This window comes from Littorina saxatilis, linkage group LG3 (genome assembly GCF_037325665.1).
Source record: "Littorina saxatilis isolate snail1 linkage group LG3, US_GU_Lsax_2.0, whole genome shotgun sequence".
Taxonomy (NCBI): Eukaryota; Metazoa; Mollusca; class Gastropoda; order Littorinimorpha; family Littorinidae; genus Littorina; species Littorina saxatilis.
This window is the reverse complement of record NC_090247.1, coordinates 72,124,612-72,140,268: the sequence shown is the minus strand read 5'-3', so window position 1 is coordinate 72,140,268 and position 15,657 is coordinate 72,124,612. Positions and strand designations below refer to the sequence as shown.

At 41.6% G+C, this 15,657-nt stretch overlaps 1 protein-coding gene across 1 annotated transcript in view; it reads right to left on the bottom strand.

The window, feature by feature from the left end:
* The window catches only part of LOC138963195 (PH-interacting protein-like), a 49,987-nt gene that overhangs the window by 29,362 nt on the left and 4,968 nt on the right, over nt 1–15,657 (bottom strand). Inside the window, exons 8-17 of the mRNA XM_070335242.1 lie at nt 14,350–14,571; nt 13,682–13,782; nt 12,753–12,924; nt 12,068–12,207; nt 9,196–9,361; nt 8,188–8,322; nt 7,484–7,612; nt 6,774–6,999; nt 5,549–6,064; nt 2,083–2,224 (exon numbers count right to left, since the gene is read on the bottom strand). Coding sequence (XP_070191343.1) covers nt 2,083–2,224; nt 5,549–6,064; nt 6,774–6,999; nt 7,484–7,612; nt 8,188–8,322; nt 9,196–9,361; nt 12,068–12,207; nt 12,753–12,924; nt 13,682–13,782; nt 14,350–14,571 — 1,949 coding nt within the window. The remainder of the gene's footprint in view (nt 1–2,082; nt 2,225–5,548; nt 6,065–6,773; nt 7,000–7,483; nt 7,613–8,187; nt 8,323–9,195; nt 9,362–12,067; nt 12,208–12,752; nt 12,925–13,681; nt 13,783–14,349; nt 14,572–15,657) is intronic.

Here is a 15,657-nt window from a genome sequence, read left to right as displayed (position 1 = left end):
GGGACAGACAGAGAGATATAAAGGGACAGACAGAGAGATATAAAGGGACAGACAGAGAGATATAAAGGGACAGACAGAGAGATATAAAGAGACAGACAGAGAGATATAAAGAGACAGACAGAGAGATATAAAGAGACAGACAGAGAGATATAAAGGGACAGACAGAGAGATATAAAGAGACAGACAGAGAGATATAAAGGGACAGACAGAGAGATATAAAGGGACAGACAGAGAGATATAAAGAGACAGACAGAGAGATATAAAGAGACAGACAGAGAGATATAAAGGGACAGACAGAGAGATATAAAGGGACAGACAGAGAGATATAAAGAGACAGACAGAGAGATATAAAGGGACAGACAGAGAGATATAAAGAGACAGACAGAGAGATATAAAGGGACAGACAGAGAGATATAAAGGGACAGACAGAGAGATATAAAGAGACAGACAGAGAGATATAAAGAGACAGACAGAGAGATATAAAGGGACAGACAGAGAGATATAAAGAGACAGACAGAGAGATATAAAGGGACAGACAGAGAGATATAAAGAGACAGACAGAGAGATATAAAGGGACAGACAGAGAGATATAAAGGGACAGACAGAGAGATATAAAGAGACAGACAGAGAGATATAAAGAGACAGACAGAGAGATATAAAGAGACAGACAGAGAGATATAAAGAGACAGACAGAGAGATATAAAGAGACAGACAGAGAGATATAAAGAGACAGACAGAGAGATATAAAGAGACAGACAGAGAGATATAAAGGGACAGACAGAGAGATATAAAGGGACAGACAGAGAGATATAAAGGGACAGACAGAGAGATATAAAGGGACAGACAGAGAGATATAAAGAGACAGACAGAGAGATATAAAGAGACAGACAGAGAGATATAAAGAGACAGACAGAGAGATATAAAGAGACAGACAGAGAGATATAAAGGGACAGACAGAGAGATATAAAGAGACAGACAGAGAGATATAAAGGGACAGACAGAGAGATATAAAGGGACAGACAGAGAGATATAAAGAGACAGACAGAGAGATATAAAGAGACAGACAGAGAGATATAAAGGGACAGACAGAGAGATATAAAGGGACAGACAGAGAGATATAAAGAGACAGACAGAGAGATATAAAGGGACAGACAGAGAGATATAAAGGGACAGACAGAGAGATATAAAGGGACAGACAGAGAGATATAAAGAGACAGACAGAGAGATATAAAGAGACAGACAGAGAGATATAAAGAGACAGACAGAGAGATATAAAGGGACAGACAGAGAGATATAAAGAGACAGACAGAGAGATATAAAGGGACAGACAGAGAGATATAAAGGGACAGACAGAGAGATATAAAGGGACAGACAGAGAGATATAAAGGGACAGACAGAGAGATATAAAGGGACAGACAGAGAGATATAAAGAGACAGACAGAGAGATATAAAGAGACAGACAGAGAGATATAAAGGGACAGACAGAGAGATATAAAGGGACAGACAGAGAGATATAAAGAGACAGACAGAGAGATATAAAGGGACAGACAGAGAGATATAAAGGGACAGACAGAGAGATATAAAGAGACAGACAGAGAGATATAAAGAGACAGACAGAGAGATATAAAGGGACAGACAGAGAGATATAAAGGGACAGACAGAGAGATATAAAGAGACAGACAGAGAGATATAAAGGGACAGACAGAGAGATATAAAGGGACAGACAGAGAGATATAAAGGGACAGACAGAGAGATATAAAGGGACAGACAGAGAGATATAAAGGGACAGACAGAGAGATATAAAGAGACAGACAGAGAGATATAAAGGGACAGACAGAGAGATATAAAGGGACAGACAGAGAGATATAAAGAGACAGACAGAGAGATATAAAGAGACAGACAGAGAGATATAAAGAGACAGACAGAGAGATATAAAGGGACAGACAGAGAGATATAAAGGGACAGACAGAGAGATATAAAGAGACAGACAGAAAGAGAAAGAGAAAGAGAAAGAGACTGAAAGAGAGAGACAGAGAAAGAGATACACAAAACAGAAAGAGAGAACAAAAAAGCAAGATTTACTTGAGCATGGCAAGGTTGACAGGCTGTATGACCACTCTCTTCTTCCAAGCCGCCAGGTCTCTTGAAGTGGCACGTTGCTGCATGTTGCCTAGTGACTGACGCACCCCCTCCATTTCTCCTATACGCCTCAAGCCAACTCGACCTGCACACAGTTAAGGGGTTACTTGTGTGTTCAAATCGCTCGACAGATACATTACACATTTTGTGCACAGGTTCCTCCGAGCAATATGGACACATCTGTGCAAAGAAAAAAGGTGGTTGCCTTATTAACCTTTTTTTTTAAAAATTTTTACTGGGGGTTGTCAAGTACGATTTTGCGAAAAACACTGTGATTCTTAACGTGATCCTAACTGACAAAGTTAGCTCTACAAATGATAAATGAAACATTACTTTGTGTAGATAAATGAATGAAGAGTATCACTTTATCATAATACGGCACTTAACACAGCAAAGTTCACTGATACAATACAAACAAAAAAAGTGTTTCCTTTTTTCTTACTCAATAATGTTTCCCGCCCCAACCCCACCCCCATATCTTGGCTGAGAAAAATTAAGAAACAAATCATTTGTGAGCCCAGCAGGTCAGTTGGTAGAACACTGACCCAAGTGTTTGAATCCGGGTGAATGGGTGGGGGTCAGAAAACTTGTTTGCAAAGTTTCATAAAGATCTGTCCCGTAGTTTTTTTTCTGAATCACACTACAAACACTTAGTGTCCTTAGTGCCCCGGTGCAATCCCAACCCACCAACCTCACACCCCCCCCCCCCTTCACCCCGCTCCCCCGCCCGCTCTCGTCAACTTTTAATCACACACACACACACATGGACACACACAAACACGCGTGCGAGCTTTCAAGCGCACACACACATTTAGTGAGTCTTATCTAGCCACTGCTTGTACTAAAACGATAAAATCCACCTAACAATGAAAACACTTTTTTTTTTAAACTTTTCTATAACGCGTCCAGATTTACAGCTCCAAGCGATTTACAATTCCAATAACCTCACACACACACACACACACACACACACACACACACACACACACACACAAGCAAACTAACCCCTCATAGCGATAAGAATAAGTTCAGTCAATAACTACATTTCTGACTATTTACAATAAGAATACATTCTCTCTCTCTCTCTCTCTCTCTCTCTCTCTCTGTCTCTCTCTCTCTCTCTGTCTCTGTCTCTCTCTCTCTCTCTCTCTCTCTCTCTCTCTATCTCTGCTGCAATTGTGGCCGCAGTTTACTTCCCTCTGAACTATTAGTACTTCTTCAGCTAACATATGGCACTCAAGCATGGGTTAGATGATCTTTAGTTGTCAAATGGCCTTTCAGCGTGGTCTTCCCTTTGGATTTGTAGCTGAGATCAAAATTACACCACGTGCATCTAGCCTTTCCCGGAACAGTCAACGTTTTAATAGAATCTCCAAGTCGGAGCGACAGTTTTCTCCCGCAATGTTCAGACGTGACGATTTCTTCCTGCCATTTCGGAACCCACTTATTCTTCACACCCTGGTCGATCTCCGACGCCAAAACATGTTCACTTTCCGTCAATGTTCTCACCGACGCCATCTTTGTTAAGCAGGCTAAAGCCGACAGCTGAATCATCCCGTTTATGAATTTTCGGAATGAAGACACTCTGTGAAAGGGAAACTTAGTCCCAAATGAAAAGATCATATTCGGGTCGAAGGTCCACTTCCTTCGATACGGAGGTTATGTTGTCATTATTTTATCGGAGATTTGATCTGAAAAATCGACTTTAGGGTTGTAGGTAGGACTTTACAGATCGAATCCAATGGAACCACAACAACTACTCTACCCCCCCCCCCCCCCCCCCCCTATTTTTTCTTAACGGATTTAGACGATTCAGAAAAATGGTCCTGGGAACGAACTTTTGGGCGGAATTCCGCCAATTGGCGGAAGAATCTCATCCCTTCGCGTAACAAAATGACTACCAGAGTCGCAAGGCTCGGGATAATTTTTACAAGAAAGTCATATTTCGTTGTTCTATGAATGAATATGAAGATATGGCGAGTTGAAAACGCCGATTCTTTCGCCAGAAACACGTCTGTTTCCATACCGGAAAGAAGGAATGGAATGAGAGCTACTATAAGCACGGCGCCGTGCGTACAATCGAACGAATGATGTTATTCACACAATACCATTTGGCGATCTCTAAAAAATCATTTAAAAACAAACTAGTTGACATCAATAAGTATCTTAGTTCTAGCAGTACATATTGGGCACCCCCTGTCGAATGCACACTGGACCGTGCGTATATGCCGTCGCAATCAAGGCAAGTAACTCAGTGAGTATAAACATTAGCAAGAACCGCAACTTGAACACACTCGTAACACCTTAAGCAAAGACCACGCTAGTCCCTTTCTAAACCAATACTTTTCTACAAGAATAAGTCTCTGCTATGACACAAAATAAAACGCAAGTGAATTGGTTTCAAAAATTAATGAACACTACAGCTGAAGACGGAAGCTAAGATTTTGCAGGGCTGGTGGGTGTACAAAAGTCTGCAAGAAATCTAAAAGTAGAACACATGGGGCTGAAAAGATTTATAAAACCAAAACCATCCAGAACAAGAACAAGTCGCGTAAGGCGAAAATACAATATTTAGTCAAGTAGCTGTCGAACTCACAGAATGAAACGCAATGCCATTTTACTCGTAGCATCGTCAGGCCACCGCTCATGGCAAAGGCAGTGAAATTGACAAGAAGAGCGGGGTAGTAGTTGCGCTAAGAAGGATAGCACGCTTTTCTGTACCTCTCTTTGTTTTAACTTTCTGAGCGTGTTTTTAATCCAAACATATCATATCTATATGTTTTTGGAATCAGGAACCGACAGGGAATAAGATGAAAGTGTTGGAAAATTTAATTTTAATAATAATTTTTATATTTTTAATTTTCAGAGCTTGTTTTTAATCTGAATATAATATATTTATATGTTTTTGGAATCAGAAAATGATGGAGAATAAGATGAACGTAAAATTGGATCGTTTTATAAATTTTTATTTTTTTTTACAATTTTCAGATTTTTCATGACCAAAGTCATTAATTAATTTTTAAGCCAACAAGCTGAAATGCAATACCGAAGTCCGGGCTTCGTCGAAGATTACTTGACCAAAATTTCAACCAATTTGGTTGAAAAATGAGGGCGTGACAGTGCCGCCTCAACTTTCACGAAAAGCCGGATATGACGTCATCAAAGACATTTATCAAAAAAATGAAAAAAACGTTCGGGGATTTCATACCCAGGAACTCTCATGTCAAATTTCATAAAGATCGGTCCAGTAGTTTAGTCTGAATCGCTCTACACACACACACACAAGAGACAGACGCACATACACCACGACCCTCGTTTCGATTCCCCCTCGATGTTAAAATATTTAGTCAAAACTTGACTAAATATAAAAAGCAAAGCAAAGAAAAAACGAATTCCCCAGCCTACTCACCTTCTGATGATCGTCTCTCAGCAGGACGAGGAGCAGCAGGTGCAGCAGGTGCAGCAGGAGCGGGCATGACAGGGGGTGGGGGTGGGGGTGGTGGGGGCGATGCGATCGGCAGTTCCCCTCCCTGCGCCAGAATCCGCTCATCCTGTTCCTGCTGCAGCCGCAAAATCATCTCGTCAATGCTAGGCCGTGCTCGGTCGTCAAGCCTTCCTCCTCCTTCATCATCATTATCACTATCCTCAGTCTCCTCGTCATCAGTCTCTTCATCGTACCCTTCATCGTCTCTACCGTTACGAAGATGAGCGTTTTCCTGAGCGACCTCATGCCTGCTGTAGTCGTGGTCTTGCTGATGGGGCTCCACTGGACTTTGGTGTAAGTGTGGAGTGGGTTGGGCTTCTGCTGCGTGAGGAGAGGGAGGAGGGAGGTGGTTGTGTTGTTGGAGGTGGAGAGCTTCTGCCGCTGCTGCTGCCTCTCGCTGAGCTTCTAGGGCGTCCTGGTCGCCGATCACTTCTGAGTCACCTGTAACACAGTCAAACTTCTGTTTGAGGACCCTCCATTTTAAAATTCGTTATGCAGTGGAACCTCCTTTAAGACCTTGGTTTTTTTCCCCGATTTTCTGTTCATAATTTATGCAAATTGACCCCATTATAAGACCCCCTCCTTTTTAAGACCTGAATTTCTCAGACTTGTAGGTCGTAAGACAGGCTTTCCACTGTACTCACTCATTGTCTCAGACCTTTTCATGACATTCTCAGCAACTTGACCTCTATTTCAAGTCTTTCTCTCTTTAAGATTTACAATGTCATTTTTCAGGATCCTCCATTTTCAGATTCGTAATACTTTTAACACCTCATTTCCTCAGACTTTTGTTCATATTGTTCACAACTTGACCTCAATTTCAAATTTTCTCACTTGTTGAGTTTTGTAAGATGTTTTGGTCTATAGACCACTGTATTCCACTTCTCGTAGTTTACCGAAACTACGTGTTACGTGGGAACACATATCCCTCCGTTCCTGTAAACTACATCGTGGAATTCTACACTAACTTCGACTCGGGTGAGTACACGTTTATGTTTTGAATTTTAGGTTGCTTCTGTAATAATTATATTCTGCAACATCGCCCTTCTGTACTGCCCTCTCAGGCCTCCATAACTAAGCATAAAAAAACAAAAACATTCAGGAATGTATGACTAACAGTGGCACATGCATTACAAAACAGTGCACTTACCAGCTTCATTGATTCCAATCTCAGGCACAAGCTGATTCTCTTTCAGTTTTTCCCGACCAGGAACCAGCTTCTGGAAGATGGGGGGATAGGGGTTGCCGTCGATGTTGACCAGGAAGGGGGGAGGCATGAGGTGAGGAGGCTGCTGCGTCTGCTCGTCGAGCACAAAGTTGTTTGCGTCGCGGATGAGGGGCCGGTAATCTGTGTGGAAGAATACTTCTTGCGGCACCTGAAGCAGGATGACAAACGTTGTTAGAAAATCACTAAGCATAGAGTGGAAAGCTGGGAAGTAAAAGAATCCTAAGCATGACAGCAAAATACTTTGCAGGACGGATTAACTACAATAAATCTTTCAGTAACCATAATTAAAAAACAAGAAAGGTTGGTTTATTAAATATTTATTTTTTGACAAAACAAGACATTTAACATGTGAATGTCTTGTTTTCTCAAAAATTATATGTTCTATTTTTCAATTACTGATATTTCTTTTGGAATGCTGACTGTGTCTGTTTTGGGATTTCAGCAACCATGTTGTCCTATTTTCCCCATTTTTCAGCTCACCCACGCAGGCTGTGCAAAAATCCATATCAGTTGTACACTTTGTGGTCAAAATGAAAATCAAATCTTGTCTACTTTTTTTTTGACATGACAGGATTGTCTCTATTCTTAATTCTACAACGAAGTGCGATGACAACGAGGGAGGAGTTTGTTACCTTTTTGATTTCCTCATTAGCACCAAAGCCAAAGAAGAGAAGATGACCGTGAGAATCTGTGGCAGCGAAACTCTGTCCGTCTGGTGTGAACTTACAGTCGTACACTGCACCATGACCCTGACCTTGAATCTGGAGAGAGAAAAAAAAGACATGAAGAAAACATACAGCAGTGTTGTTTCCAGACTCAGAGATAAGGCCAGTTGGACCTGGATTGAAACTATGCTACAAAAACATTGGTTTGTCAGAACTATTGGACGGTCGACCGGCCAGGGGTACACCAATGCATCAGATATGATCAAAACAAGTATGCGTAAACTACAGAAAAACGAGAACAACAGGAAGGAAAAACGAAGTACAGAGATAATTCACTCTTGTTAACTAATAATAAATAAGTAGAGTGCAACCTCTGTTTTACAATCTCAGAAATCATCATTTTGATTGGACTATGCAGGCTGTCACTGCCGGTAGTTTCAGTCCAGAGATGAAAACCCAAGACGAAAGACTTTCAAGGGAATCTACTCATGAGCTAGCACAATATATTGCCTTTACATTCTAACAGGAAAATAAAAGTGGTTTAAGGGACTAAGACTCAAAATGTTACTGTCCTTATAAAAACAAGGAAAATTGCCATGCGGAGGAGGGGTACACTTGATGTCCAAACAGCACGGCAAGGCATCTTTCACCTTGACATCAGCAACACTTACATTGTTAAAGAAGCTTTTGATCTTGACACCAGTCCAAATGTTCCAGAGAATAATATGGCCATCGTGGCCTGCGCTCAGCAGGATCTTAGCGTCCACTGGGTTGGAGTCCAGGACATAGACATCATCTTCATGGGCCTGCAAAGTACAACGGGTCCAGGACATAGACATCATCTTCATGGGCCTGCAAAGTACAACGGGTCCAGGACATAGACATCATCTTCATGGACCAGCACAGTACAATGGGTCCAGGACATAGACATCATCTTCATGGGCCTGCACAGTACAATGGGTCCAGGACATAGACATCTTCATGGGCCTGCAAAGTACAACGGGTCCAGGACATAGACATCTTCATGGGCCTGCACAGTACAACGGGTCCAGGACATAGACAACATCTTCATGGGCCTGCACAGTACAATGGGTCCAGCACATCACACTTTGAAAATATTCTGCTCCAGTTACATAAAAATGAATCTGACCATTCCACTTCATGACAAATAAGACCAGTGTTCTTTCTGCAAGTGTGTTAACGCTGCTTGCTTTCCATTGCCCTTGGAATGCACAAGACCCAGATCCATGTTTTTAGTTTATTTGAAGAAGTTATACACTTACGCAAATGATGAACGGTACTTCTTCTTCTTCGTTCATGGGCTTAGACTCCCACGTTCACTCATGTTTTAGCACGAGTTGATTTTTACGTGTAAGACAGTTTTTACCCCGCCATTCAGGCAGCATACGCCGATTTCGGGGGAGATAAACGGTACTGTTCCAAGTACTTTTTCGCTTTATAACATGCTCCCTTTTTTACCCTCTGAGTCTTTCACATAACTTTATATATATGCAGATATGTGCCAGTACATCTGTTCCCAGTACTTTTTCTCCTTATAACTTGTTCCCTCTTTCTCCCTTCGAGTCTTTCACATTTATTTATATGTGCACACACACACAGACACACACAAACACGGTGTTTAAACTAAAAAAAAAATCCATCTGAGAGGTCTGCCTTACCTTGAGAATGTGCAGAAGCTTGCCTGTGTGAGAGTCCCACACTTTGATGGTGTAGTCACTGACGGCCGTCACTACCAGTGAGTCATCCAGGTTCCAGCTCACCATGGTAACACGCAGATGGTCCCCTACTTTGCTGTTGTCTTCTGGCAGGATTTCCGTCCCATCACTGAAAATACCAGTCAACAGTAATGACCCCTGTGCAGACCTGACAACCCCTGTGATGCCTCAAGAAAAAGAATTTAGAACTGTTTGGAATTATAAAAAACACAAGCACTTGCATACCATCAAACAAATGAGGAACACTTCTTCGCATTATACTGCTGAAGTTTGGCCATTACATGGAGTGAGTTATTTCTCGTGGTCTATAGAGGTGAACATTTTCACAAGCAGTGCTAAACTAAAGGTGAGAAGAGACCAAATACAAATCAGAACCTAATCTAAGACAAAGACTTTCAAGTATGTTGTATGTAGATTTGTTGCAGACTTCCTACAGCAACTCTGGCTTCCATGTTTCCTGAATATCACGCATACACAGACCTGGGAACCCCTGTTTTGCACTTGGAGTATTCTCAAACAAACTTGGTGTATTTTCAGAAAAATGAGCGTACTCCACACAGCATATGAACATCCATGATTAAAGCATGCTTCACACGCGTCCGTCACACCATTGATTAATTTTACCTATACATTTAAAACAAATGCTTTTTTTTCAATGTTTACTGACAAAAATGTAATCATGTGTCAAAATACTGGATCGGCTTCGAGATGGGCTTGTGAAGAAAAGTAGTCTAGGAATGTTTCTGGTCGTATTTTTTTCCACTGACCGTACTGATCGTATTCTCGACAATCATGCGTACAAAATACGGCGAAATCGTATGGGTTCCCAGGTCTGCATACACTAAAGACTCCATCCTCTGCACCTTTTACACAACACTTATGCCAAATACAGTGGAACCCCCCCCCCCCCCCCCCTCTAAGACCCCCCAATTTAAGACTTCCCCCATTTCAAGACCATGCTATTTCAGATTTTCTGTCCATAACCTCTCTAAATGTACCCCTATTTTAAGACTCGCTCCTTTTTAAGACCTAATTATTTCAGATTTATGGAGGTCTTAAAAGGGGGGTTCCACTGTACACATACCTTGGAAATTGTCCCTTACCAGCTCTCTAATTCTCTTTACTCTTACACAAACATACTCTCCAGACCTGGGAACCCCTGTTTTGCACTTGTAGTAGCATTGCCACATCGCCCAGCGTCAACTGAGGACACAGTGAAAAGGCACTTTTTTTTCACTTTGAGTGAAAAATAATTGGCATAATTGATGTTTGTGAGTCACATATTATGTATCAAATAAAAAGGAATGAATAAAGAAATGATTCAAAAACAAAGTTTACTGTATGAAATTAATAAAAGATGTGTTTTGGAATATTTTGAGTGTGAAAGTGCGTGTTCGTCTTCACTGCCTCTCGCTGCCATTTTCGCGTCACTCTTTGCAGACAACCAGTTCATTTCAAACTGCTCGGAATACCGTAATTTTCATTGGAGGGCTGTGATATTGTGCAACCAATCAGAGAAAGCCTTACATCTTTCCCATAAAAAAAACCGCGAACCACCGGAAGCTACATCTCCGTCAGCATGTCGGTGAATATTACTCGTGTGAGTTTCACTAAAATATGGTCTGAAAACACGGTTAAAATGCAGTTTATAAAACATTAACTTCTGTTTCATTTAAGCCAATAATCAAAAGAATCGTGCGAGAAATGACTTATTCCCAACGATTATGCTGCGCAAAACTGGACCCGAAAAATGCGAAACTCGGCCGATCAAAAGCCTGAAGAGGTTCGCTCAAAGCAAAGTGATTTCGAACTAAAATGACCATATCTCGACAACTACTGCACCGATTTAAATAAAACAAATTGCTATGTGCTCAGAATGTTAATCTCTTTAAAATGGTATGTTTCTTGTCATTCAACCATTAATTTCAAAATTTCATGTCATTGCCACAGCAATCATTTAATTAGCTACTAGCTTTTTAACCGTAGCTGAGGCTGAGGCTTAAGCTGAGGGTTTTTGGCATTTTCCACACCTAAAACGTGCACCAGGAGACACCTTAACTTTACAAAACAGTGCACTTGAAGCTGCAGTAATTTTTCACCAATGTGTTCAAAATCGTTAACAGAGAGCTCCCCTGTGTGTTCGTTTTAGACTTTGCCTTTCGTCAACCAGATCGAAGTCTTCACTCTCTCCTCAAGCCAACCAAAATTCCATTTGTTTTTCACACTTGAGTCGATTTCGGCCGCAAGGGCCTTTTCGCTTTTCGTAATTTGTCGATGCATGGTGACCAAAATGGCGCGTGGTCTAGAAACTGCACGATCCGTAAAAACAAATAAAGCGCTCGGAAATCTTCGGCAAATTCCGGAACAAGCATAAAACCACTTGCTCGGCTGTTTCCGACAGCATTCTTATCATCCTTGGGTTCTACTCGGCAAATTTCGTACAAGCAACATTCAGTCCAAATAAGAATAAACCAATTGAGAATAAACTATCGCCGATGGAAGCTGTTACGCGGATGAAAGTACCGTACCCCCCCCCCCCCCAATTTTTTCAACGGATTTACACCGATCTCAGAAATGACCCTGGGGCTCATCAAAAAGGCGGATTTCCACCAAACGGCAGAAGATTCTCTTGCCTGTAAGTTACGATTGTGAACAAAAGTAGTCTATGAATGTTTGATCGTATTTATTTTCCACCGACCGTACTGATCGTATTTTAGACAATCAATCGTACAAAATACGCCGAAATCGTATGGGTTCCCTGGTCTGACTCTCCCAGAAATAAATCTTCTATCACTTGCACAGCTGTTCCACCAACCTGTTGAGTTTTGTGGCCATGCTGAGGATTGTGGCTCTCCACTCCTGCCTTTCGTAATGCCAAATGCGAGCAGTGCCATCTTCCGAGCCGCTCACAAAGCGGTTGGTAAAGTTGCTGTAGCAAATGCTGTCCACTTTGTTCTGTTACAGAAAGAAAAACTTTGTATTTTGTGTGCAGATATGAATCTTAAAGCCATATGTACTCGATGACTATACACGCTAATTGCTTTACCAACAGCTGGAGACAGACTAAATTAAGTTCCCTGCAAAATATTGTGGTCTAGGACCCCTTAAATGTTGAGATATTTGAATTTTCATTTTGATCTGGATCGTCCTATTTATAGATTTGGCAACACATGTAACGTTGATGCAAGGGAGAGAACACCGCGGCTTTGTTGACATCCTCACTTTTTCAGAGGCTAGAACAAGCTGTAATGCATGTATTATGGTCCGCGCATGGTGACGTATCGTCATTATATGGTCTTATGGTACGTTTGACATCGATTGTGGGCAAACTACACTTTGTAAACACGGGAGTGCGTTAGTATGCCTTTAAACTAACGAGACAGACCGCTATTTGAAGATCTGAGAAACATAAACCACTTGCCAATTTCCATATTCATTATGTTCACTTTTTAACTTATCAAACATCAGCAAGTAACACTGACCAGCATACTCATACTTACTGTGTGTGACTCCAGCTCACAAATTTTGCAGGGTTCAGAGGCGTATAGGAAGTAGACACGGATGACGTGATCAGAGTTCCCTGTGGCCACAAAAATTCCACCAGGGCTGAAGGATGTACACAGCATCTGTGCCCCTGCGTGAGACCTTTCCACAAACTTCTTGGGCTTTGGACTGTTGTGAGAAAGGAAAATATGGTTTTAAGAAAACATAACACTCAATGGCATGTGATTTAACACAGGCAAAAAACGGTACAGTGGTACCTGTGATGAAAGGACACCCTTGGGACCCGCCATAAGTGTCCCTACATTGCAGGTGGCCTGTCCTGACAGGTACACTTTGGTAGAGTAGGGACAAGAGAAGGTGTCCTTTGAAGGGAGGTGTCCTCTCATGGGAGGGTCCACACATCGCAGGTACTGCTGTACCGTACTTCTATTTTGCAACTTCCCAAAATCAGACATATTCCTGTCTCACAAGAAAGTGAGAGGTAAATCTACTGATACTGAAGAGAAAGTCTGAACAAATCACTTCTTGATGTAGAGGGAGTCTTCAAATGAAGGTTCACAGATTTCACTGCACACGCCTTTTGAAGATAAATTACAGTAGTACTCAAGATCCTACAGATGGAAAGCTGACAACATTGTGAACACACACAAATAGTGACTGCAGTATTTCTTTACAAGTACAAAACCTGAAGCCGTCACTGACACTGTCACTTTACCACTCAAATGACATCAAACACACAGTGAAGGAATAATCTGTCATAGCAATTTCAACCGGTCCTTGATGTAATTTCCATCGTTTTCAGACTGTTATTGTTAAATAACCAGATATTGCTAGTCAATGCAATCTATGATCAATTCCGGACTGTTGGTTCAATTTCAGGATCAGCACGACCATTCAGCAAGTACACATGAACACCATGCCTTACTTGAAGGTGTTTGTAGAAGCATTCCACAACCAGAAACAAACGCAGCCATCAGACCCCGAAGACATGAGGATGCGAATGTCGCCTTTGCACTGTGGACTGAACTGAAATGCAAAACAAACAAAATTCTTAATAAAGAAAGAACACCTTCAGACAGAAAGTTATCTGCGCGTTCTTTCAGAAACTGCGCCTTTTTCAGACATGTCCTGCAGAGATTGAAAAAGCCAACACAAAGACAAGTGAAGTATCGAAACAAGAAGAGGACACAGCAGTAACCAGGTTAGGTCTTTCTTTATCAATATCTCGGCAGCGACAAACTGCCTTCTTCAGGAGCAAACGCAAATTTATTAAGTGAAGTATTACTCACACAACTGAAAAATTTCGTTCAAGTATTTACAATACGCTGGCAGTCGATATAGTAGGACAAACAGAAAGCAAGGCATAAAGACTTCAGCATCTTCTACCTGCTAAAGCTCTTGCTACTTATCTTCCTGATTTGCTAACGAGTATCATCACAAAACTATCCAACATCTTCTTCTTCTTCGTTCATGGGCTGAAACTTCTACGTTCACTCATGTTTTTGCACAAGTGGGTTTTGACATGTTTGACCGTTTTACCCTGCCAGTCAGGCAACCATACACAGCTTTGGGGGGATATGGAACATGACTGACCTGTACGGTGGTAATGTGCCCGGTGTGACCCTGAAGAACAGACATGGGAGCCTTTGTTTTTAGACACCACACTCTGACGTACTTGTCTATGCTGCCTGTGGCCAGCAGAGTGTTCTCGTAGTTGATGGCCATGTCTGTGATCTCTGACGCGTGTCCACGAAGTGTCGCCAGGAGACGACCGCTGCGAGCGTGCCAGATCTTCACCAGTGCATCGTCTGCCCCCTGTTAATACAAGGTGCAGCTTCCAGTACAGTGGAACCCCCCTTTTAAGACCTCAATAAATCTCAGAAAATCAGGTCTTAAAATGGGGGGGGGGGGGGGTGTCTTGTCTTAAAAGGGGGGTTCCACTGTAGACAAATTCCGGCTGGAAATAACTGTTGGGGTGTAATGGGTTGTGGAAGAGTTTCGTTCCCTTCTTTTTTCTTTGTTTTTCCATAGAAACACTGAGGTAAGCTACACGTGACATTGTGTTTTTCCATAGAAAGAAACACTGAGGTAAGCTACACGTGACATTGTGTTTCCGAGAAAACAAGGAAAAGCAACTCTTTCACAACTCCCCCAAAAAAAGAACATTGGCTATTTAAGTATAAATTCACAGGGACAAAAGTCCTGGAGTACAAAAAGAAAGAAGCTAGAAAGCAGCGAGCTAACTCCAAACTGGTAGCCTTCCTTCTTTATTAACATAACAGGAATGTCACCTTCCTGTTCTGTGTTCACATTTTGGCGTTAGGCCTAAAAAAAAAAATAGGTGTGGTTACGGTAACCCGACCTACCCTATTTTTAGGGGCCGACCCTATAACTTTTTATTACATTTGTCCAAAAAAAAGAGAAAAAAAAAGAAAACGCGTGCAGAAAACGCAATGAAAGCGAAAGCGCCCGAGTCGCACACTTATTTCCCTGTCAAGTAGGTTTAATTTGTACACATTAGAAAAAAAGTTTTAAAAAAAAAAGTGATTGCCTGCCTTCCTACCCTATTTTTTGGGGCTATGTTACCATAACCACACCTTTTTTTTTTTTGGCGTTAATGCATGTAACACTTACTAACACTAGTGATACCAGCCACATGCCATGCATTGTTAGGGTGTTTATCCCTAACTCTGGACTTACTCATGCATGTAACACTTACTAACACTAGTGATACCAGCCACATGCCATGCATTGTTAGGGTGTTTATCCCTAACTCTGGACTTACTCATGCATGTCAACAAATAAGAATGGATCCTCAATAATATCAATTCTGAGCAACTTCTCCAAATTTCAATTCAAAGTTTAAAGTACAGTTCACTCAACACAGAGATGTGACCTCTG